General features: G+C 43.7%; 3 protein-coding genes and 1 long non-coding RNA gene across 11 annotated transcripts in view; 2 read left to right on the plus strand and 2 right to left on the minus strand.

The window, feature by feature from the left end:
• XRCC5 (X-ray repair cross complementing 5) overlaps positions 1–168 on the minus strand; it is a 98,120-nt gene extending 97,952 nt beyond the window's left edge. The window contains exon 1 of the mRNA XM_067740669.1: positions 40–168. Coding sequence (XP_067596770.1) covers positions 40–60 — 21 coding nt within the window. The 5' untranslated portion in view covers positions 61–168. The remainder of the gene's footprint in view (positions 1–39) is intronic.
• On the plus strand, positions 151–19,707 carry LOC137226245 (uncharacterized). 2 transcript variants are annotated; one of them, XR_010944263.1, is made up of 3 exons: positions 151–288; positions 11,043–11,549; positions 19,385–19,707. It is a non-coding gene; the product is annotated as an uncharacterized lncRNA (long non-coding RNA). The 2 variants fall into 2 exon arrangements; XR_010944262.1 differs by lacking the exon at positions 19,385–19,707 and having other exon boundaries at positions 11,043–18,025.
• Positions 5,417–20,831, minus strand: TMEM169 (transmembrane protein 169). 2 transcript variants are annotated; one of them, XM_067740671.1, is made up of 3 exons: positions 20,698–20,831; positions 10,064–10,460; positions 5,417–7,941 (listed from the first exon to the last, which is right to left on the minus strand). In XM_067740671.1, the coding sequence occupies exons 2-3, from the start codon at positions 10,332–10,334 to the stop codon at positions 7,319–7,321; spliced, it is 894 nt and encodes a 297-aa protein (XP_067596772.1). In that variant the 5' UTR covers positions 10,335–10,460; positions 20,698–20,831; the 3' UTR covers positions 5,417–7,318. The 2 variants fall into 2 exon arrangements, with proteins under 2 accessions (XP_067596772.1, XP_067596771.1); XM_067740670.1 differs by having other exon boundaries at positions 20,694–20,810.
• A 38-nt stretch (positions 20,832–20,869) lies between these two features.
• MREG (melanoregulin) overlaps positions 20,870–25,095 on the plus strand; it is a 117,292-nt gene continuing 113,066 nt past the window's right edge. For all 6 annotated transcript variants that reach the window (XM_067740674.1, XM_067740673.1, XM_067740678.1 and 3 more), the window contains exon 1: positions 20,870–21,088. The gene's annotated coding sequence lies outside the window, so the exon portion shown is untranslated. The remainder of the gene's footprint in view (positions 21,089–25,095) is intronic.

Consider the following 25,095-nt stretch of genomic DNA (forward strand, 5'->3'; position numbering starts at 1 on the left):
CCCGGCACAGGCAAGGCCCAAGCCTACAGATGTTCCTACCTTATTCCCCGACCGCGCCATGTTGACATTCCGCAAGCGCCTTGGTCGCCTCTTCCGAGCGGGAACCTGCGGCGCCGAAGCTCAGTTCCGCCGGACGCGGAGCTGGAGGGCCGCAGGAAGAGCCGCTTTCCGTTGAGGCCGGAAGGGGCGGGGAAACTGTACGTCGACATTCTGAGCATGCGCAGAGCCCCTGCGTTTCTCCCCTTGTTGAGGAGCTGTGTGGTCTTCGGGCTTTCCAAATCGCTAGAGGTAGGAATCATTTCTCGGAAAGGTTCATTCCCCTTTTCTCACACTGAGAATAATGCCTACAGCGTTTTATGTCAGATATCTGGAGTTAGATTTCCCTGAATATGAGCATGAATCCAAAAAGTCACTTAACTTCCCTAAAATTCTGTTTCTTCTTCTAAAAATAATGAAAGACGACAGATGCGATGACCTTAGATCCAACTCCTGGAGGAAAAGTAGTTTTCCAGGCAATCAAAGTGGAAAGAAGATTCTTCCTTGGAAAGGAGATGGGATGTAAAAAGGCCTGGAGGCATGAAACACCGTCTGCTAATGATCTCCCAATACTTAGAAGCGTCGCTAGGTTGGAAAGGAAGAAGTGAGGTTTAATTCCAGAAAACGAATCTAGGGAGATGTTCTAGAAATGGCAGCTATCAATTTCGGTGCCTGACAGTCGCTCCACCCCCTTTCAAAGGAAACTGTCCAGCCTGCAGCCCTTGACTCTTTGAGGGAGGCAGGTCCAAGTTGAACCTTACACAGAAAAGGCTCTTTTCTGTACCAGATGACCCACAAGCTGAGAGCTGACTGGACGAAGCGTCTGGGAACCTGCAAAGTGTCTGCCAGCCTAGAACATTAAGTCCAATCAGCTTCTGTCCCTCTTGAAAATCAGACCTGGGTAAAGCAGGCCTGCAGCTGGAAAGACGTGGAGGGGCCATGAGGAGGGAGGGGTCTTGAGGGAGCCTAAGTTATAAACACACTGAAGCCAGGAGAGTCAGACACTTTCAGACGGTGCTTTCAGAGCCTAGAGGGTTCATCTAGTTTTCGATTCAAGGAGTTCTTTTAAGGCTGAAATATTATTTTTAAAGTATTTTTCATATGACAGGTAAATAGAATTACTGGAGACTCACCATGGTGAAGGCAATGTCTATGCTTTATGCCCATGATTTTATCTTGTGTTTAGTCTCTATTTCCTTCCCTTTTTTTCTCTTCCTCTTGTACTTTCTCTGTCCCCTCCCCCCTCTCTTTCTCACACTACACACCCTCCAATACAGATTTGTTTCCTGGGAAAAATTTTTAAAATTCTAGTGCGTGTGCTTGTTTGCATCTGTCCACTGTCCTTATAGAAGTCTTTAGGATCATACACTTCCAGACAGCTAGGCAGCGATGGTGTTGAGAATGGATATGGACTTTAAGCACTACTTCTCCTGGCAAAGGGCCTCCATTAATCAAGGGTGAGGGACAAACATTACCAATGTGACAGTGTAAATGGCGACTCCCTTCTTCCTCCACAACGAAAGGATTCTGACTTTTTTGGTTCCATTTCAGCCTGTCAGTTCAGGATCGGTTTAGATTTGTGTGATAAAGAATTAGGTGGAAAGGGTAAAGATAAGAGGTGATGGGCTATGGCTAGTAGAGGAGAAGGGGCATTTTGGACAGAAAGAGAAGTGCATGGGAGCCACTGTGGCATATGAGGGAAATGGATGAAATAAGAAAAGGAAAATCATTATTTGGATGGCCCCCAATAGCCATGCCTCCCAGCATCCACATCCTTATACAGTCCCTTTCCCTTGAATCTGGGCTGGCTTTAGGACCTGCTTAAAATGCAATAAAATGTGGTGGAAGTGACACTGGGCCAGTTTTGGACCAAAGCTTTCAGAGTACCTGGCAGATTTGGTTTTTGCACTCTAGTGGGAGCCAGATACCATATATAAAGACTGACTACCATAAGACTACATGCTATGAAAGCCCAACCTAGCCATGTGGGAAGCCACACGGAGGAGCACTATTAGGGGTTATGTGTTTGTGTCCTCTCCAAATTCATATTTTGAGGCCCTAACCCCCAATGTGATGGTATGTGGAAATGGGGCCTCTGGGAGGTACTTAGAGTTAGTAGAGGTCATGAGAGTGGGGCCTATATGATGGCATTAGTGCCACTATAAAGAGAGTTAGTGTGCTTGCACTGACTCCCTGCTCACCAACCCCACCAGCCATTTGCACAAAGAAGAGGTCATATGAATATGCAGAAGGCAGCCATCTGAAAACCAAGGGGAGAGCTCTCCTCAGGCTCAATTCAACTGTGCTGGCACCCTGATCTCAAACTTGCAGCCTCCAGAAATATAAGAAAATTAATTTCTGTTGTTTAAGCCACCTAGTCTGTGGTATTTGTTATGGCAGCCTTAGCAAACTGATACCAGCACTGAGCACCAATGCCCCAGGGGCCCACCCAGATGACAGCCAGCACCACTTTGGCAGAAATGCAAGTGAGGCCATCTTGAGAGTAGGTGCTGCATCCCCAAGGGAGCTGTCCCAGCATTAGAGAGATATTGAGTAGAGACCAGTCATCTCCATCAAGCTCTGCGCAAATCGCAGAATTACCAGCAAATAAGTCAAATGACGGTTATTTTAATCCAGTAAGTTTTACGTGTTACGCAACTAGAGATAACTGGAACAATAGGGATATTTTAAACTCTTGCTGTAGTGTAGAATATGCATCCCTTAAGAGTAGTTAACAAGAGCAAGTAAAGAATTTTATTTTGAAATTACAATTGAAGTTGCTGAAGTGTGTTTGAGTTTGATATTGCTCTGAGAGTGAACTACATAAGTGATGAATTCATGAACATTATACAAAATAAAAATGTGCAGGCTTTGTGTTCTGACAGAGGTGTAACAATGTTTATATGGGCAATTGGAAAAATTAGTTTAAAATCTTAATGTGGTACAAATATGAAATAAAAGTTTATATCCCAGAAAGATGTGAGTGGTGATGTACCATATTCTATGTGATTTTAAAATACCATTAAAAAAACATGTAAAATGCTTGTTAGAAATGATTAAAGAAGACAATTTCAACGATACAAATTTTATTTAACACTTTATGAAACAGACTGTTTCCATTCAAAGGACAACAAAATGAGACAAAGGCAGGAAGCTTTTACAGGATAGATAATAACGAATAAGGAAGAGAAAAATAGAAAATATCGGATTGGCTGCGGCCACATAGTCAGCCTTGTTTGGAGCAAGAAGGAACAAGGAAAGAAGTATAGAGCCCGAGCTGCCTTGCTGTTTGGGGGTTGGCTGACTGGACATACAGTCGGCCCACCATATGCATGGGTTGGGCAACCACAGGTTCAACCGACTGCAGGTCAAATTCAACCCCTGGTTCATTGAATTTGAGGGTGGAGAACACAGATATGGAGGGCCGGCTGTACTACCATTTTATGTAAGGCACTTGAGCATCCCTGTGGATTTTGGTCTCCACAGGGGTCCTAGAACCAATCCACCACTGATGCCAGGGACGATTGTACTACATTTCTGGTCAAGCAGAACATGTAAAGGGATGCAAAAGTGACCTAAGTTTTGGTTTGCTGATGCGGCACCTAAGCAGGAGTGGCTTCATCTTGGGCCTAGAATGTATTTCAACAGGCTCATGTTAGTAATTAAATTAATCGAAGAGGGGAAATTTTCTTTTTTTTAAATTAATTTTTCTTGGAATATAGTTGCTTTACAATGTTGTGTTAGTTTCTACCGTACAGCAAAGTGAATCAGCATTATGTGTACACATATATCCCCTCTTTTTTGGATTTCCTTCCCATTTAGGTCACCACAGAGCATTGAGTAGAGTTCCCTGAGCTATACAGTAGGTTCTCATTAGTTATCTATTTTATGCATAGTATCAATAGTGTATATACGTCAACCCCAATCTCCCAATTCATCCCACCGCCCCCCCTTTCCTCGTTGGTATCCATGTTTGTTCTCTATGTCTGTCTCTATTTCTGCTTTGCAAATATCATCTATACCATTCTTCTAGATTACACATATATGCGTTAATATGAGATATTTGTTTTTCTCTTACTTCACTCTGTATGACAGTCTCTAGGTCCATCCACATCTCTGCAAATGACCCAATTTCATTCCTTTTATGGCTTAGTATTATTCCATTGTATATATGTACCTCATCTTCTTTATCCATTCATCTGTTGATGGGCATTTAGGCTGCTTCCATGACCTGGCTATTGTAAATAGTGTTGCAATGAACATTGGGGTGCATGTGTCTTTTTGAATTATGGTTTTCTCTGGATATATGCCCAGTAGTGGGATTGCTGGGTCATATGGTAGTTCTATTTTTCGTTTTTTTATTTTATTTTTTTTTATTTTTCGTTTTTTGAGGAACCTCCATATTGTTCTCCATAGTGGCTGCACCAATTTACATTCAAGGAGGGTAAAATTTCTGATGTTGGCCTCTAATCATTTGCAACACTGTAAAACTTAAGCCCTAGGTGGCCTGGTATCAATGACACAATGAAACTTTCAAGTCATCTAAAATTAGTTCTTCTTAAGATTTAGAACCTTGTTTTATTAGAAATCATGGATAACAGGGGTTTTGGTCCCCTTGGACTTGAAATGAAGAGTGCTGCCTAATGTCGATGGACAAGATGGCTTGGGAACATTGGCATTATCATACTGGATCAGACATGGTTTACCAAGCTCAGAATATTATGGCTACAGAGCAATTGGAAAGCATAGTCCTCCTTCCTGATATTCACCATGAAGAGTAGGTAACTATGAGCTAACAGAATGTTCAAGTATGGCATTTAACTCTCTAATTTCTCCTCTAAAATTCTCTAGGTATTTGCTGACAGCAAGGATGAGATTGCTTTAGGTCTGTTTGGTTAAGTTTTCCTTCCTCAGGTCTAGGCTTTTACATACCTCTCTGAGCCCTTTTGAAATGATTTTATTTTATGAGCCTATTTCTTCCACTAGGTGGCGAGCCCAATTAGGGTGAGGGTTACATCAACTTCACCTAGGTATCCCACGCTCCTTACCCTGACCCCACCCTCCTTCATTCTGCCAGGGACATCTTATCCTTGTCCTAATCATGACTGTTTTTCGCCTTGGCCATTTGTTTCCTTAACCCCCGAAAAAAATGTGACAAATGTGGCTGCAACTTCCTAATGTAAGCTTAGGTAAATCTGTGATCTGTGGAAAAAATCCAGCTAAACAGAATCCTCATAAATTGGTGGTCTATTGGAAGAGTCAAGACATAAGGACCCATATTAAGATCATTATACATATATAAAATAGTCACCACGCTCAACCTTTTCTGAAAACTGAAGCGTTCAAAGCAATTTTGGAGAAACTCAAAGACAAAGTGAGCAAACGTTAATCTGATTTTATTTTTATTTTCTTTGTCTTCATTTCAATTGTTTATATCTCTGTAAAAGCACCAGAGAGCACCAACATTATCTTCAAACGTGTTAGACACAGTTGTTGTTTTTTTTCTCAAACTAATAATAGTTATTTTTAAAAAGGAGGGGTTTCCTCTGAAGGTGGAGTACAGCACCGTGCATCAGGCAAATGTCCTGGCCTTCTGTGGGACAGCATTGCTTGACCCATCTGGTTTGATTCACAGCAGTTCTTTCAACAGCTTCTTCCTGAGACATGAACCATGAATAGGGCACCAGCTATTCTTATAAGGACTCAAACCTCCAAAATCTGCTTGACCTCTTAGGATTTGATTTTTTTGAAACTGGAAAGAGACCCTCAGGAATATTTTTTGAAAGTTCAGAATCTATTGATCTGGATCCACCTGGTTTACACCCTCAGCGTCCATGAAGACCCAAGCTTTTCAGCACAGCAAAGACTGTGTTTGCTGTGAGAAGAAAGTTCTGAGTGAGTGAGGCTCTGAGTGAGCTTTGACAAACCACACAAAGCTAACTGTCTTCTTGTGCTTGGGGCTGCTGACCTTGCTGGGGGAAAGTCTGACATATGCAATGCCTCCCTTTGCAGTCTTTCATCTGTACATTAAACTAAACATCACCACACAGGCCCACCTTCACTACCGGGAAGAAAGCTATGCTACTATGATATAATTGTATTCAACTATTCACTCTTCCTTTCTAAAAAACCTGAAACCACATGGCATTATAGATATTTAATTGCAACATACATGAGTTGCTAATATCTACGTGTGGTTTATGCATAGTATATGTAGCTAGTATCTATGTATAAATTCTCTGTGTAATATTTAGGCTTAAATAAATAAATAAATACATACATAAATAAAACTGTACTCGCAGTTTTGGATCTGAATGTATTTAAATAATTACTGTGAGCCAGAGATTCTTACTTGCCTACCAAAATAGCCATTATTTCCTTGTCTCTTAAATTAGCAGAACCCAAACATTTAGAATATAGCTGCCCGGCCAAAAGACTACATTTCCCAGCCTTTCTTGCTTGTGAGGTCATGTGACTACCGTCTGGCCAATGAGATACAAGAAGTGTTGAGGGGGCCTTCTGAGAAGCCACCTTAGTCTAGGAGGGTGTATGTGCTCTTCGTTGCCCTTTCCTCTGTTCTATCCGAAACAGGGATGTGATGACTGGAGATGTAGTCAGCACTGGGTGTTGAGGATAAAGGCAGTGAGGGTTGGTGAATAAAAAAAGCCTGGGATTCTGATGGCTTCATCAATTTCCCTGATGGTCTGCCTCCAGACTTCTTCTATACAGGAAAGAAACAGACCTCTATCTTGTTTAAACTACTGATATTTGGATTTTAATTATATTTAATATATAAATCAAAATCTAAGTGATACACACATATCTTTACATTCTGCTACACTGTTGCAGCCTGCTTCTTAAATATTTCACTCCATCCCTATCTATTATCTTATTGGTGGACTTGGGTCTCCCGTGAGCCTCCTTATTCTCGCTGTCACATTTAGTCACATCTCCCCTGGGTTCCAGGCACCAGGAACACCTCCAAGCTCCTGAACTGACACACACCTGAGCTCCCTTGTCTCAGAAAAATGGTCATCTTAGGTCAAGGAATGAAGAAGAGTTTATCCACTGGATGGACTATCTGGGCACAGATTGCTTTTCTGTTTTCCGCCCTCCTGGAAACCAACAAGATGGTAGGACAGATCAGTGTGAGCTAAAATTTTCCAGAAGAACTGTGTACGGGGGAAGGCGGGGGAGGAATAATTTAAAGAAGGAATATTCTGAAATTGGAAGATGATATACAGGCTACTGAGACCAGAGAATCAAGTAAGTTGTTGGGAGTTTAGACAGTGGATGTTTCTACCTCCTGGGTGGCATCCTTGTTGGACAGATTGCCTGAGATATTGTCAGATTCAAGCAGCTCCACAATGCTGTAGGGAGAACAGTCTTCCAGACCCAGTTTGCTGCACAGCCAGCCACAGAAGCCTTTCTCCATGTCCCGGGCAGCTTGCCACCATGCTCCCCAGGACCATGAGAGCTGGACCACGGCAGCATAGAGGCCCAGGGAAGAGGCCATGGCCATGATGAGCACTGGATAGAAGAGAATGAGGCAGGGGCAACATGAGATCTTGTGCCAGAAGGTCCTCTCCTCGTTGTACACAAGAAAGATATTGTACCAGGTGATGGTGCCATAGTAGAAAGAGACCACGAAGGAGAGGATGAAAACCACAGGCAGGCAGACCAGCGTCCAGAGGACCACGTGGGGCCCACGGTCTGCTCCCAGCTGGCAGGCCTTTCTGCCTTCAGGTGCCATTTCCCTTGAAGACACTTTAGGCTTGGTGAGTTCCTGCAGCTCCTTCTCTGTCAACGTGACATGGATATCCACCATCTGCCCCTTTTTCTTCCCTCGGGTGATGGTCCCAGTTAATGTGACATAGCGGCTGTCCACAGGCATGTTCCACATACCTGCAGGGCATAAAAAGGGGAAAGTCAAGATCAGAAGAGTAGACATTTCATCAGAGCGTCATCCTCTGAGACTGGAGCTGAGTACAAGAATGTCCATTATTATAGCCCCTGACACGGTACGAAATCAGTGTTTCCACGATGGACTGAATGGGTCTCCCTCAGGGGAGGGGTTAGTACTCCCATGGTAAACTCTCACATCAGGGCCCTGAAGCAGGTTAAACTTGTTTCTCATTCTCTCTCCACTTTTCTGGGCCTCTATCATGTCTGTGATATGGAGGGGAGTGAGGAACTCTACCACAGACACTACTTCATAGTGACCTTATTTCTAGTTTACAAGTGCTGTGAAAATACTGTTTCTGAGTATCAGCTACTGTGTGTAAAGGTGGTGCTGTGTGTGTGTTATACTGATGAGCAGCCCACCCCTCTTCTCTCCTCATTCCTAACCCCATGCTTCTCTGAGAGGGTCCTCCTCATATGCTGGTGGACATCCCAGCCTTCATATCCAAATTCTGTACACACACAGGCACCACACATACACACGCACAACATACACACATTCCCCAACAAAAATACACCAGCATCATCACCAGCATCACCAGCATCACCACAACCAGCATCACCATCATCACCACCACCACCACCACCACCACCAGCAACAGCATCACCACCACCAGCATCACCAGCATCACCACCACCACCACCAGCATCACCACCATCACCACCACCATCATCACCATCATCACCACCACCAGCATTACCATCACCACCACCAGCGTCACCACCACCACCACCAGCATCACCACCACCAGCATCACCACCACCAGCATCACTATCATCACCACCACTACCACCAGCATCACCGCCACTACCACCAGCATCACCACCACCAGCATCACCACAACCACCACCAGCATCACCACCATCACCACCACCATCATCACCATCGTCACCACCACCAGCATCACCATCGTCACCACCACTACCATCACTACCATCACCACCACCCTCACCAAACAGCCACTCTTTGGCCATCCCAGCAGTGAGATTGCAGGTAGTGAAACAGCAAAGTCCACAGTCCTTAGTATGTGAAGTGTAGTCTAGAAGTGGAGGATGGGAGGAGGGTATAGGCTTTCGGTTGGCATGTCCCCCAGGCCCTGTGGACTCCTAGCCCCCTGGCTGGTAGATGGACAGAATGGGCCTGCCTCAAGAGCAAACGTCCCTTCCTCCGAGAGGCATCCCCAACCACGCAATCTTTCCCTCCACCCGCCTCCCTCACTTGCTCATCTTCCCATCACTGAGGTTTACTGTCTTTGGAACCCATACCACTACCTGTAATTGTCTCTTATCTGCTGACTTTTTGCTGTCTTCCCCTGACTGGAAGGTAAACTGCATGAAGGCAGGGGCATTGCTCATCTTGTTCACCGTGGGCGTATGTCTTAGGGGTGACCATCGACACAGAGATCTACCTCATCCATCTATTGCTGTGTAGTGACACTTAATATGGACACTCCACAGTTTCCTTAAGAGCAACAAACATTCTTATACATGCTTCCTTACGCACATGGGCATGAGGTAGATACTGAGAATTTCTTGGACATAGGCTATGCATATTTTGAATTTTAAATTTAATAGATATTGACAGATTTCCCTGAAGCGGATTCCTCTTCCACATGAGGTATACGAGAATATATCCATTTCCACACATTGATGTTATCATGTTTTACCCAATTTTTGGCCATCCTACATGTGAAGGATTACTATAACTCGTTGTTATAATTTGCATTTTCCTGATTATTACGAAAGTCAAATATTAGTTTCTTTATCTTACATGTATTAAATAGTTAGCATGGTTGTCTTGTATTACTATTTTTTGTGTATAAATCGGTCTCTTCCATTACACAAGGAGTTCCAAAAGGGCAGAGATCTCTTCTGTATCACCTAGAAGAGAACATAATAAATGCTCAACAAATACTATTGATTTGTTGAATGAAGGCTGCAACACTGCGAGAAGAAATGTATCAATAAGAAGTACGTCAGTGAGCAAATGCCTGTCTGTCTTCTGGAGGATCCTCATTTGGTTTCCTTCCTGTGGCTTTAAGTAGGTGGCCCCAGAGAGACTTACCGTCATCCACAGGATAGTCTAGGAAATCATCTCCCTCCTCCTCTTTAGGCTGATCTCCACCTTCTAATTCCCCACGCTCCTCATCCAGTTTCTCACTCTCTGACCGGTAGATGATAATAGATTCTGGGCGGGACTCTTTCTTCTTCTTTTTCCTGCGACCCAGTGTGGATTCCCCATCAAGGGCCAGGGCAGCTGCCATGGCTTTCCTCAGAGAGCCCTGGTGGGGGCTTGGGAGCTGGCCCTGGCCTTCCACTGGTGCTGGCTCTTCCATCCTAGTCTTCAAATCTAGCTATTCCTTGTAAAGAGTCCAATTTGCTTGAGCAAACTCACGATCCACACATCACAGAGCTTCTTCCAGGATGGGGCTATGCAAAGACGTTCCAACGATGAGTTGCACCTGAAAGATAGGAAAGCAAAATCATCAACAGGGAATGAATAGGGTGAGCTGGAGAGGGGTTTAGGAAGTGGTCCTCAACTTGGCAGAAGCCTTTGCCCCCCTTTATTTCTCATAAAAGTTTATTTTGGGAGTGCTATGGAAATACTTTTACAGGAATGAATCATTGTTAATAAAATATTATTTGTGTTGCCATATTTTGTGTTGCATATATTATGCAAAACTCATCAATCTAGCTGGGGGATGCCAAGTATAAGGAAGTTGGGTGAGGAAGCCTTACAGACAGATTAAGGACCATTCTTCCTCTCACCATAGATGGAGATTGCTATGGCGGGCACCAGCACTCCAGGCTTCTGGCTATTGGGTCAGCCGTTACAACTATACTCAAATGGTTGAATGCAACTTTGAACAAGCCATCCAACAATGGCACAACTCCACTAACCATGCCTTCTCTGATATTCTATAAAGACACTTGTCTCCTGGCTTCTTGTTGGCCCAAGATCCCAGAATGGCTGGGATCCGTACTATCACCTTCTGGGAGACCAGTGGAAAGAATGCACACTTTTCTCCTCTTTTGTTCTCCAGGTAAAAAGAGGTGGGAGAGAAGAGAGTCTATACAACATCTTTTAAGGAAGAAGCTGATCGGTCTGTGTTTTTGGTACATGGAGCCATTAAGAGGAACGGAATGTTTTGAGTGCTATTGCTAAAGAGGTGCCACTTAGCAAATACCCAGCCAGTCGCATTTAAACAGGTAGCTGCAGGACTTCCCTGGTGGTGTAGTGGTTAAGAATCTGCCTGCCAGTGCAGGGGACGTGGGTTTGATTCCTGGTCTGGGAAGATCCCACATGCCACGAAGCAACTAAGCCCGTGTGCCACAACTACTGAAGCCTGTGAGCCTAGAGCCCGCGAGCCATAACTACTGAGTCTGCTGCCACAACTACTGAAGCCTGTGCACCTAGAGCCTGTGCTCCACAACATGAGAAGCCACCGCAATGAGAAGCCTACGCACTGCCGCAAAGAGTAGCCCCCACTCGCCGCAACTAGTGAAAGTCCACGCATAGCAACGAAGATCCAACACAGCCAAAATAACAGGTAACTGCTTGTCTGCTTCTTTTAAAAAAATGTTATTATATTATGGAACGTTCCAAACATGTAAAATGAGAACATTTTTATTAGGGAAAGTGGCAAACATTTATAAAAGCAAAGAGAATAATTCGAATGAATCGTTACTGTACCTCTCACCCAATTTCAACAATAATCAAAATATTAGTAGCCAATTTTGTTTTATCTCCTCATATTATTTAAAAGCAAATGTCAGGGCTTCCCTGGTGGCGCAGTGGTTGAGAGTCCGCCTGCCGATGCAGGGGACACAGGTTCGTGCCCGGGTTCGGGAAGATCCCACATGCCGCGGAGTGGCTGGGCCCGTGAGCCACGGCTGCTGAGCCTGCGTGTCCGGAACGGAGCCTGTGCTCCGCAACGGGAGAGGCCACAACAGTGAGAGGCCCGCGTACCGCAAAAAAAAAAAAAAAAAAAGCAAATGTCAGATATCATTTCATTTCATCTGTATCTCTTTCAGCATGTACCTCTTACATATAAGAACTCTCTTTTTAAAAAAAGATTATCACCATACCATTATCGCACCTAATTATTTAAACGATTCTTTAATATCGTTAAATATCTGGTCAGTTCAAATTTCCCTGTTTAAAACTTTAAATTCTATTTTCTTGAATTAGGATTCAAATAAGATCTATGCAATGGAAACAGATCGCACACCTCTGTCTATAGCAGCGCTGTCCAATAGAACTTTCTGCCATTGCACCTGAAATGAGTCTAGTACAACTGAGGAAATGATTTTTATTTTTATTATTATTATTTTTTTGGACACGCTGAGCAGCTTGTGGGATCTCAGTTCCCCGACCAGGGATTGAACCTGGGCCCTCGGCAGTGAAAGTGTGGAGTCCTAACCACTGGACCTCCAGGGAATTCCCCAGGAAATGCATCTTAAATTTTATTGAATTCTAACCAATTTAAATTTAAATAGCCACATGTGGCTACTGGCTACTATATTGGACGGAACAGGTCCATATGTTCCCCAACCAATTTTTTTTTTCCTTTTCCTTTCTATTTATTTGTTAAAGAAAGGTCATTTACCTTGCAGATTCTCATAGCCTAGATCTTGAGGATTGCAACCCCCATAGTATGTTCCTCTGAACCACATATTTCCTATAAATTGGTAGCTAAATAAAGAGGCTTACTCAGATTTGGGTTAGAATGTTTTTTGGTTGGTTGGTTGTTTTGGCAAGATGTTATAGATGGTGTTTTGTATTTCCATCAGAAGGTAGCTAATATCTGCTTGACTCCGTGAAATTAGTAGCCATTGACGACTATCGGCCAGACCCATTCGTTCATTAGGTGTTACAAAAATGATGACATTCTATTTCTCTCATTTCTTCTTTATTTATTAGCCAGAATACTCTCATGGGCCTTTTTAAAAAAAAAAAAAAATTTATTTATTTATGGCTGTGTTGGGTCTTCGTTGACGCCCACGGTCTTTCTCTAGTTGCAGAGAGTGGGGGCTACTCTTCACTGCAGTGCGTGGGCTTCTCATTGCAGTGGCTTCTCTTGTTGCGGAGCACGGGCTCTAGGCGTGCACGTTCAGTAGTTGTGGCGCACGGGATTAGTTGCTTCGCGGCATGTGGGATCTTCCCGGACCAGGGATCGAACCCATGTCCCCTGCATTGGCAAGCAGATTCACCACTGCGCTACCAGGGAAGTCCCTCATGTGCTTTTAACAAACCCAGTTTTAAACTTAGTGGAGGAGGCAAGTGGCGCCATTGTTATATAACATTATTGTCAATTATACTGTTAAATACCTTTCTTTAATGAGAACAGTGGCAGCTTCTACTGATATGAAAAGTTTCTGAATTATTTACCAAACAAATGTCCTAATTTCCAAATAACTGTATTTATAATTGAGAATTGTAGTAGACTGTAAGTAGACTCTACTCACAGTTCTGTTGCCCCAGGCACCCGGAGACTGTTTACCCTCAGTAACTCCAGGGTGCCAGCTTTTTGTTACTTTTGTTCCCAATTCTCAAATCTTCATTTTGTTTCAGTGCTCTCTGAGTACTTCCTTTCTTTCAAGGCCACATGCACACTCTTTCGTGTCTCTGTATCCCAAACAATAAAACTTCTCCTCTTATTTGTATTAAATGGCCCCAACGTTTAGTGGACTGGCCCAGTCAGGGCAGGGTGGGGAATGAGGAGGATTATGAAACAGACAAAAATCTAACTAGGCGCTAAGTGCCACTCAATTTGAAGCAAATTCCATGTCTTAATACGATGCACCTTCTGTATTACCAGGTACCAAGACTGACTCTATCACATTTCTTTGAATGCCAAAACTCCCCAAAGTCTGAGCAACCTTCTCAGCGGGTAGCTCTCCTCCATTGTCCAAGTATCACCTAAATACTTCTCCTTCATCCTTTAATTGTTAATTTTCTTTCCTGTTTCCTCACTGGATGGAAGGTGGGTACTGGGTCTTATCACCTTTGTATCTTGGGCACATAGCCCAGTGACTGAAACAAATGAGGTGCTCAGCCACAGAACTGAAAATGCCCACAGGTGGAATTAAGGTTTCACTAAATCTTCACAGCCTGACTTTGCCTGTTTGAACAAAATAAGTACCATTACCTTCACATTCTTATGCATGGAGCTTGTTGGACTATGAAATTCATTTGGTGACGTCTCTAAGAGCACATGATGTTCTAAAAATGGGAAGATCCAGAATACAGGAGCTTTCTGTGATAAAGTAGGTTCTAATGTCCTCACTTGACGTTATTAAGCTCTTCCATGTTAAATAAAGAAGTGAGAGAACTGGATTTAAGCCTAACTTGCACAATTCCTAACAGAACAAGCACTATTTTGCAATGAGGACATCTGGACTTAATAATAGTAATACCTAAAACTTACTGGATGTTGACTGTGTGCTAGGTGCTGTTCTAAGTGCTTTTCAATAATCATTATTGTGTAATCCTCACAGCAAACCAAGGAAGGAGGTACTATTATTATCCCCATGCAGAGGAGTAATTTGCTCAAGGTTACATAGTAATGGTGCTGTGACTCACACTCAGCTTTGCTAATTTCAGAGCCCATGTTTTATTCACCATGCTTTGCTGCCTGCCAACATTTACCCCAGATTTTATACTTAAACCTCTAGGGCTGTCTTTGATGAATCCATCTCTTATATTAAGGATATATTCCTATGTCCCTATTACTAATCAGTCTCTAAGTCCTGCCACTCATTCCTATGGAATCGCTTTGGTAATGTGTTCATTTCAATTTCTACTACCATCATATGCTAGAATACAGCCCCTACACTGCTTCCTCCACGTAAGTTCCTCTGCCTTCCATTTCAGAATTCTTCCTCTACCGTTTTAAATGGTGATTAATGACACAAGATATTTTTATGTTGTCCAGTAATCATCACTATCTTGCCATTTCTGACTAAAATATATCTCAAGGGTCTGCCTGGTGTTTGAGGCTCTCCATATTCATGCTCCATCCTAAGGTTCCACAGCAGTTTTTCCCATTCCCCATAACATGACTAGTTGACACATTTACTTATGTCGGTTCCTTCACCTTCTTCACTCTTCTCCACCTCTTTCAAGCCTGGCTCAAGAGACTCACTCACTCATGTTCCCTTCTGTGACCATCCCAGCCTACATGTCTCTCCCCGACCCCAATCCTGTTGTTGTAGGAGGGAGGTGAGAATGACATGAGTGTTCGAGCGTCCAATGCCTAGTATGAGTTGATGCTTCATAGATGTTAGTTTCCAATCCCTTTCTTCTGCCTTCTCCTACTCTGTATTCCAGTAGTATTTGTCATCTGTACCATACTCTCTTAGTGCTTAATTATGCAGCATTTCATATCATCTTGAACCGATTATGAATGGCTTCATGATTTTTCATTCATCTCCCCACTGAAGATTATAAAATTTTAGAAGTCAGGAACTGTCTTACACTTCTTTACCTCTAATGGGAAGATCCCAGGGCTGGACATGTAGCAGATACTCAGTACGTACTTGTGGACCCGGTAAGGCAAAGGGGAAGGGAAAATGCCTATTTGTAAATATGATGTGAACAAGGGTTAAGAGAGGAAGGCTTAATTATTTTCCTCATTTCTGTACACTTTATTATGCTGTTAGCATTTGAGCTGCGAAGCAGGTTTTGAACATTTCTCCTTTCTTTTACATATCATAAGAGAGAGGGTAGGAAGAAAATTTCTCTAGTTTCCAAGGTTTTAGCCAATAGAATTAAGAGAAGACACAGAACTCTGCTCTTTTTCCTGGAAGGTAGGCTTCGCCCATCCTCCACCTCCACCCCCAGTCCAAAGATTATTAACGAATGTGATACTGCAGACTGTTAACCTCAATCCACCATTAGCTCTGACTCCTCAGTCATTCTGGGGGGGAAAAATAGGTTTTAAAGTATATACTCAGACTCTGGAACTTACGCATAAAATAACTGGTTTTAAGCCACCCTTGAAGAAAATTCTCCAGATAATTCTTAAATGCATCCACCACTTTTCCCCATCTTCATTGCTACCACTCTGGTCTAAGAGGCCATCATCTCTTACTAAGGTTCTAAAAATGCTCCATATCTTCTGGCTTCTACTCTTGCTGTCTTCAAATCAATTCTCCACTTAGCAGTTAGAAAGATCTTTTGAAAACATACATAAAATCAGGCCGTTTTCTGCTTAAAATCCTCCAGTGACTTCCCATTGGTATAAAATGAAATCCAAACTTTTCATGTGGCCTAAGGACTTGTGTGATCTGGCCTCTCCCTGTCCTGCCATCCTAGGCTATACCATCTCCCTCATGAATAACTCCAACGCTTCAATCACACTAGCTGCCTATGTACTCCTCTAGAGTTTTATTAAAAGAAACCCAACAGGTCTTAAGCAGTCAGTGAACACCCCCAAACTCACAACACCACAAAATGAACTTACCTACCCAGGTGTAGTGCCTTGGTAGAGCTGAGTCATCAGCAGGAAGTTTGGTCATTGCTCCCATCCTGTCACTTGGTCACTAACTCCCACTCCCACCTCCAGTGGTGGCTCACTGCTGCTTCATGGACCTCTCAGCATCAGGCATGATTTCCCTGGAGTCTGTTCATGATTCTCTGTTCCTAGGTGGTCACTGAAGCACACCTGATCCAGGGCCTTCTCCAAACCCACCCAGATACTCAGCAGAACTTGTGGGCTTGGTAGGTGGAGAAGCCAGGAAGTTTTGAAGCCTCTGCTCTCAGATTAATTGCAGGGAAGCAAGTAACATATATGGATGAAGAGTGGCTGGAAAAAGCTAATAAATGGCAATGACACCAAGCCTTAGCAACTGGACACAGGGAATGGTGGGGGCTGTGGTAAACATAAAGCTCACTCAGGTCTCATCTAAAATAGCAAGTTACTGTTCTCCTCTCTTCTTCCCACCAAGCCAACTGCTTTCATAGAGAAATTCAGGTCCATTTGGTATGGGTTGCCTGAAATTTCATGAGAAAGTTCCTGATTTTAATTACTGCAATTAGTCCAAATTTAAATAAATTACCACGTGGACAAACAACCAAAACAAATCATAGATAGGCTGCCATTCTGCTGTCTCTGGCTTATAATGCTTCCAAATTAGGGTGCCCTGCTCCACTGGTTTAACTAAGTACAATTAGGAATTGACTTTTTGCACCTTCACTGCTATTAACACATCTGCCTCTTCCAGGGCACCTGAACCGGGGCTAAGTGGGTAAAGTATCATCATTTTCAAGTTCATTTACGACTACTACAGTGAGCTGTGCCTTGCTCCAGCCCTGCTGTTCTTCCAGTTCTTTTCTGACTTGTGTATCTGTCACTCAGAGGGCTACATATCACCTGTCTGGGGTGGCCAAACTCCCCCGTTAGCATCTTGGTTTGCCACCATTAGAGGTGCTAGGCCAACCAGGAAATAAAATGTTTGCCATTTTACCACTGAAAATTACTATTAGCCACTCCCAGAGAGACCGTCTCACCAATGCAAAGATGAAAGGAAATTTGGTTCAGACCAGTATCGAGTGATTGGAACGATGATGGGACGGCAGCTTAGAAGTCGCAGCTTCCAGCCCGTTGCTGTGGCTGACTGTGAGCACAGTCAGGCTGCAGCCTTTTCCTCTGTGGTCCTGTGAGCAGCATTTCTCTCGTCTCCTGGTCCTGAAAGGCTCCCGCACTGAGGCTGGTTCATCATCTCGGGGGCATCTGACTGTCTACAGAGGAAATACTTCCCGATAGTGAAGGTAGCTGGGTATAAGGAGCTTGAGCAACTTCAGTGTAAGGGCGGTTAGATCTGACCTTTATTGTCTGATCTTTATTTATTGTCCTACCTCTCATGGCACACATACTCCTTCCACCCCCAACTACCAACATGTGTACATCCTAGAACATAAACTCTACCAAGGCAGGGACACCTAACCGTCTTGTCCACTGTACCGTAACCCCCATGTCTAGAATAGACACGTGCTCAATAAATATTGGCTGAATATTGTGAACTGGTTAAGAATCTTACTTATATAAGTTGGCTCAGGACTGCTTTTACATCAAGGCAGGCGGGGCTAGATATGCCTCACTGATATTCCTTCAGCACCGAGATTCTGTCTCAATGTTGAGAATCCCACAGGCCCCTGTCAGTCTGAGCCAGCAGCTGCTTCGTGAAGGGGAGAAAATGAAGTTACTAGGCAGATGGGGTGGGGGAGGGGTGGAAGATGGGTGAGAAGCAAGAGCATCTCAGAAGATGAACGGAGGGAGTGCTAAGGGGTATGACAGAGTGGGAATGTGGCAAGATCATAGCCATGGTGATGCCTTTTTCCCCAGGACAAAGGGGGCAGGGATGCAGAGTGCCAGGTAGCATTTGATTTGGCCAAAGGGACAGTCATTGCAGCGGGGCACGGATGCCCTGAGAAGAGAGGGCTCAACCAAGAGTGAGAGCTAAAATCTGGAAACAAAGAGCCTTCGAGAGGCAGAACTACTCCTGTGCCTCCAGGCCTTTCGGGGTTAGCAGACATTCAAACCCTGACTGAGGTCAGAGGCAGGGGCAGAGAGGACACGCCTTTTTCTTTTTAACAAAAGATCTCTTGAAGAGACTCCACATCTCCCTTAATCACAGGCTCTCTTTGGACTGTGAAAATGAGCTTTCTGACTGCTCATAGCTTCCCTGAGGCTGAGGAATGGCTCCTTGCCATCCTCAGCAAGCAAAACTGGCTTGAAGCCAGTCCAGTCACCTTTTCACTGGAGGACTGCAGAATCCCTCTCTGAGGCCACTCAGCCACCACACAGAGGCTGCAGTACAGCCAGGCCCATGGTGACCCGCCCTGGCAGAGTTCCATAAATCCCCAAGTCCAGACCAGGTCACAAATCACATTTAATTAGATCTTCAATGAAAGTACCTTTGAAAGAAATTTAAATTGTTCCTTCCTCCCAAGAAAGCAAGCCTGGAATTTTTCGGAATAAGAAACCTCTTAGAACTGAGTTAGTAGAAGTGATTCCTTGATAAACTATCCAGCAAATGAGAAGTGGAAGAGATAGCTTCCCTTCTTTAAGCAGTGTTGATTGGAATCTGTCAGCAACAAAGACAGAGGGGGAGGTGTTTCTCAGGGGAGGTCAGAGGAGGGCAGGGGGATGGAGGAACAGGGAGGAAGTGATGTTTGATTCCACTCTCAACCAGATCCATTTCCAATTCACTCTAACTCAGTGGTGGACCCAACAAAAGAATGATGGCATTTGTTTGTTTTTACATTATTTTAATACCTTGCTGGGGAAAATACAGTACTCTTGTTAGGGGAACCACTGACTGAAACCACCCACCCTGGCCAGGCCCAAGAGTAACCATTTGCATGAGTTATCTTAAACAGGAGGTCCTGGTAAGGAACGCGGAACTAACAAGCTGCCGCCAACTGGAAGAATTCAGGAAAGGTCAAAATGAGAGAGGAGACATCGGTCCATATGTCCTACCAACCTCCCAGATTCCTTCTCGCTGGAATCCATCTTGGCTGAGTGATGTGGAAGCCACCAGGAAGGACCCTGAGTCAGAATGATTGGCCAGGGACAACCTGGAAACTAACCCCATCACCGTAAAACCCTGAGACTGTGAGCCACGTGGTAGAGCAGTCCTCCTGGATTCCCTTACCCTACTGGTCTCTGCCCGGGCACCCCTTCCCGATAAAATCTCTTTCTTTGTCAGCACATGTGTCTCCTCCAACAATTCTTTTCCGAGTGTTAGACAAGAGCCCACTCTCAGGCCCTGGAAAGGTTCCCCCTTCCTGCAACACTCTGACAACAGACTTAGAAACATGATCCTGCCTGGATTGTTAAGACCACAGCACCTGACATATTCCCTAGATTTGTCAAGTTCTCAGGAAAAGTCTCCCCAGGCTAGTCCAGGTGTAATCCCACTCTGGTGGGTTGACAGCAGGAAGCAAGATGGAGAATTTGAATAATAAATCACTGTTAATGGGCACCAAAACACGGATGAGAAATTTCCCCCATCCTCAGGAGGCTCGCTCCCCTGCATAAGGAATGAACTAGAGGGTAGGATCTCAAACACACACCTACAGATGCATTCTTGCAGGAAGCATACACCCTTCGAGGAAAGATCTTTTGGACTCATCAATTTATGCAGCCCAGCAGAAATGTATCAAATCTCAAATCTGGTAAAGTTTCCTTCTTCCCTTCATTCCTCAGTGAGGAGAGGGAGATGAGGTGGAGGTGGGCTTGAGTTTTTTCTAAAAATCATTTATTATCTTGGTTCTCTGGATAACTACAATTGTATTTCCCCTCTCCCCCTCTCATTCCCATCCCTTCCGGAGGATGAAGCCGGATTTCTCCGCCCTCAGCTAAGGTTGCCCCTTTCCTTCCCAGCCAGCTGCACACAGCAGCTGGAGCCAGAGCATCGCTGGACTTCCAATGCGGGCGGGCGCAGCAAGGAAGGAGGCAATACGGGAGGCTCCCGAGCTGCAGCCTCTCTTTACCCAGATGCACTGGAGATTTAATTTTAATTAACCGTGAGAGCTATAGCACTGAGGATTGAATTTTTCAAATAGAGCACAATCCCGCTTTTTGTCTTCCTCCCTTTCCCAAAAGCATCGAAATAACACACACACACACACACATACACTCACTCACACACACACACACACACACACAAGGAACAAAGAATCTCACCTACACGTGCCGGGGAGATAGGCAGGCGGACAGTTTGAACGGTAAGGACGCCGCCTTGGGGGAGCGGTTCTGCGCTGGGAGAATAGAGAGCCCCTGAGGCGGCCGCGCGGGGTGGGGCGGGGCTATGGAGAGGGGCGGGGCGACGCGAGGCAGCGCGAGTGGACGGGGCGGGGCGGGGCGGGGCCCGGGCGGTCACGTCGGCGTGAGCCCTATGTCCGGCATATTTATAAGGCGGCGTGGGCCCATTGACTTAACCTGGCCTACGCTTTATCACTCAAATGTCCCGTGGCCGTGAGTTTGCCTGGCAGCAGGCTTGATGCAGCACCAAGTGGCCATCGTCACCGGCGGGGGTACGGGCATCGGAAAGGCCATCGCGACCGAGCTCCTGCATCTAGGTGCGTGAGCAGGCCTCTGGGCTAGGTTACTCAGAGCGAGAGAGCCTTAGAAGCTGGCGGAACCTGGGGTCGGGAGCCAGGGGGCCAGAGGCGGGCTTAGGAGAGCGTGAAGTTGCAAAGCAAAGGAAGTGTAGCTGTGGGCGAAATTTAAACCGCGAGGGAGAGTGGAGAGAGGGGAGTTCTAAGAAAAGTTGTGGAGAAGCGGTGGATGATGAACCACTATTTGTAAACTAAAGGGAAAATTTAGAGCCAAAGATACTGTGTCCGAGGTGGGGATTAAGGAGACGTGTGGAATCATGCTATGGAACTAATTATGGATGTGAATTTAAAATTAATTCTTTCTAGGGAATTCCCTGGCGATCTAGTGGTTAGGACTCAGGGCTTTCCTGCCGCTGGGCCTGGGCTGGATCCCTGGGCGGGGAACTAAGATCCCACAAGCCGTGCTGCTGGGCCAAATAAATAAATAAATTCTATTTATTGCCTAATGAATGATTAGGAAACATGGGAAGACTTCATTTAACTGGAAAAGGTAAAAGTCTCCCATCATATAATCTTCTCGAATCTCTTGAAATATTTACCTTAACTTGGGTGAAGGGAGGACTTGATAAGCAATAAACAAGGAAAGAAACCACAAAAGGGAAAATAGATAAATATGAAGGTGTATATCCTCATTGAATTAAAAAATATATGTGAATAAAGTTTGAAGGAACATGAAGAAAAACATTTACAATGTACAATAAATTTATTATATAAAGAGATCTCATAAATAAATAAGGAAAAGATCTAACAACTGATAGAAAGATAGGCTTCTGATATGGGCCAAGCATTTTAAATCAAGAACTAAAAAAAAAGCAGTAAGTATATGAAAAAATAGTCAACTTTTTTGGCAATGAAATGCAAAATATAGCAATAAAAAGGTGCCATTGGTTTTTTAACAGAATTTTAAAACATTGGGGAAAATGAAAGTGTTGATGAGGAAGTGAGAAGGGAGGCAAGAATGTAAATTATTACAAGCTTTCTAGAGGTCAGTTTGGGAAAAAAAATCCAAAAGTATTAACAGTATTTGTGCTGTATGACCTAGTAATTCCTCTCTCAGGAATTTACTCTTCGGAAATAATCAGGGACAAGCACGGATTTGTGTACAAGAATGTAGTGTTGAATAGTGAAACATGATAAGGGAAAAGACTAAATCAGTAACAATGAAATATGCTGCTATTTAAACATCTTGCTATTGAAGATTTTGTTGTCAAATGCATACCATATAATTGAAAAAATCAGAATTCTAAACAAAATAGAGCATTCCAATTTAATTGTTAATGAAAAATATATATGCAGAAGAAGACTGAAAAGAAGTTTGTAATATTGTTATCAGCAACTACTTTTTCTGGAAATGATTTGAATGATGAGTCGTTAAACTGTACTCATTTTTCAAATTTTTTTTAATGAACATGTAAGTTGTCTTTGCTTACCATTGTGTTTCTCATGCCCGGCACAGCATATGAACTTAAAAAAAGTATGTTGAAAAAAAGGAAAAAATACATCTTAATAAGAAAAAAAAAGAAAATTAGCATTTCTTAATCTGACCCTGGTGTAGCTTCATCACCATTACTACCCACTTTACTTCCAACACCAAAACTCTAACCCTGTTCAGGAAAATCCATTAGAAAAGTAGAATCGGTTATCATTTTCTGTGAAGGTCAGATACCAGGCTTCACAGCAGATTGGTCAGATCCTGGTTCAACCTTCCAATGTACTTAAAAAAAAAGTAATGTATTGGAAATGCATTTCCTTCAGTGAAAGAGTATACAAATAATTTTTACTCTGACTTGCTCAGCTTTATTTTTTTATTCCAGGATTAATGGCTGTTTCCTGAAAATTGTTATAGAAACCTAAATTGGGCAAATAAAATAAAATGTTAGCCAATTCAGTTTCCAGTGAGAAGGCTCCTATTTTTTGGTGTGAATTACAAGTTGGATTTTGAGGCATGCTTTTTAAAAATAAATTTATTTATTTTATTTATTTATTTTTGGCTGCGTTGGGTCTTCATTAATGTGCGCAGGCTTTCTCTAGTGGTGGCGAGCGGGGGCTACTCTTTGCGCGCTGCAGTGCGTGGTCTTCTCACTGCGGTGGCTTCTCTTGTTGCGGAGCATGGGCTCTAGGCATGTGGGCTTAAGTAGTTGTGGCGCGCGGGCTCAGTAGTTGTGGCTCGCGGGCTCTAGAGTGCAGGCTCCGTAGCTGTGATGCACAGGCTTAGTTGCTCTGCGGCATGTGGGATCTTCCCAGACCAGGGCTCGAACCCGTGTCCCCTGCCTTGGCAGGCGGATTCTTAACCACTGCGCCACCAGGGAAGTCCGAGGCATGCTTTTTTGTTTGTTTGTTTTGTTTTTGTTTTTGCTGTACGTGGGCCTCTCACTGTTGCGGCCTCTCCCGTTGCGGAGCCTGTGCTCGGGACGCGCAGACTCAGCGGCCGTGGCTCATGGGCCCAGCCGCTCCGCAGCATGTTGGATCTTTCCGGACCGGGGCACGAACCTGTGTGGACTCTCAACCACTGCGCCACCAGGGAACCCCCCGAGGCATGCTTTTTAAAGTGATTATTGTGTTGTCTTTCACATCCAAATGATTTTGACTGTCCCTTTTCTGAGAGGATGCTGAAAGCCCTAGCTCACAAGGGCAGGATGTAGGGAACAGAATTGAAACCCTCTTCCTCTATTTGACAGATGCTCTTAGACCAGAGGAGTCCTGATTCCATCAAAGAATATTGAACCTAAGACCATTCACATTGAATTCAAGCTAAATCCTTGTCTCTGTCCTCAAGTTAGTCATTCTCTTTCTGTTGACAGTGGGTGAAATGAAAGTAGGAATTGCAAGTGGAAATTGTGAGGCAAGACAGCACTCTTTCTTGCTCTGGTGACTAGGCTCTTATCAACACCAGGGACCTAGAAGGTGCTTACATATAGCACTCTGAGTTGAAGATTGAAAGGAATCAGTATCGGCCCAAGCAGAAAAGCAATATATTTGGCTACAAATGCCTCTGATGTGGAAATAACTCATTATTTGCTAGTTACTTCTGTACCTTGTTCTAAGTAAGTTTATCAAGCTTTCTGAATTTCTCTAGCAACTCATATAAACAACAAAAAAAGTCCATCTAAATCATTTAGCGTAAGGGTGAGGAGAAGGATATCGTCTAATAATTTTCTAGTTTATTATAAAATAAGAGCATTGCAATAAATTCAGGTAGTATGGAAGTATATAAAAGAAAAAAATGAGCTTTCCCATTCTGCCCATCTCCTAAATCCCTTTCCTGGTGATTTTCTATGAGTCACCCACATGCACACATATACACTTGTGTGTATTTTGTTATTTACAAAACTGTGACTGTAGTATTCTTACTGTTCTGTAATTTTTTCTTTCCATGCTAGTGCATATAGTAGTACTTCATTCTTCTCAAAGTTATATAGTATTCTATTGTATGGATATGTAACAACTTATTTAACCATTCCTTTAATGGAAATTTAGGTTTCTGGTTCTACCCAGCACTGCAGCATTCCGCCTTGTAATACTTTTGCCCCCTGGTTCAAGTTTATATAGCAGTTAAAATAAATAGCCTTTTAAAGTTGTGTCCCAGTATAGCTCTGCTAATATTAGATAACTTTCCTGAAGCCTTCAGGGTTTAGATAGTAATTAGTGATAATTTAGTAAGCTTCTAATTCGATAATTCCTGTGAATAATCCTATTTATATTTTCATTATATCTCTTATTTGAGGCCCTGGACAAAGTCAGGCATTAATCACCTTAGTATTCTTGAGGATTTTTTTTTTTTTAATGAGGCTTAACTTCTTAATGTGGATTCAGGAAGAGTTGTAGATGTCAGATTTCCATGCCTTGTCAGCCTGTGCTCTGCTCTGGGAACTAGAGCAGTTAATGCCCATCTTTAAGGCAGAAAGATCGGAGAAAAGAAGGTGATGGGCAGAGGCAGTGGCTAATCCAGGGGACCTTGTTTCTCCTTT

The sequence above is a fragment of the Pseudorca crassidens genome, chromosome 6, assembly GCF_039906515.1.
Source record: "Pseudorca crassidens isolate mPseCra1 chromosome 6, mPseCra1.hap1, whole genome shotgun sequence".
In the NCBI taxonomy this organism is placed as follows: Eukaryota; Metazoa; Chordata; class Mammalia; order Artiodactyla; family Delphinidae; genus Pseudorca; species Pseudorca crassidens.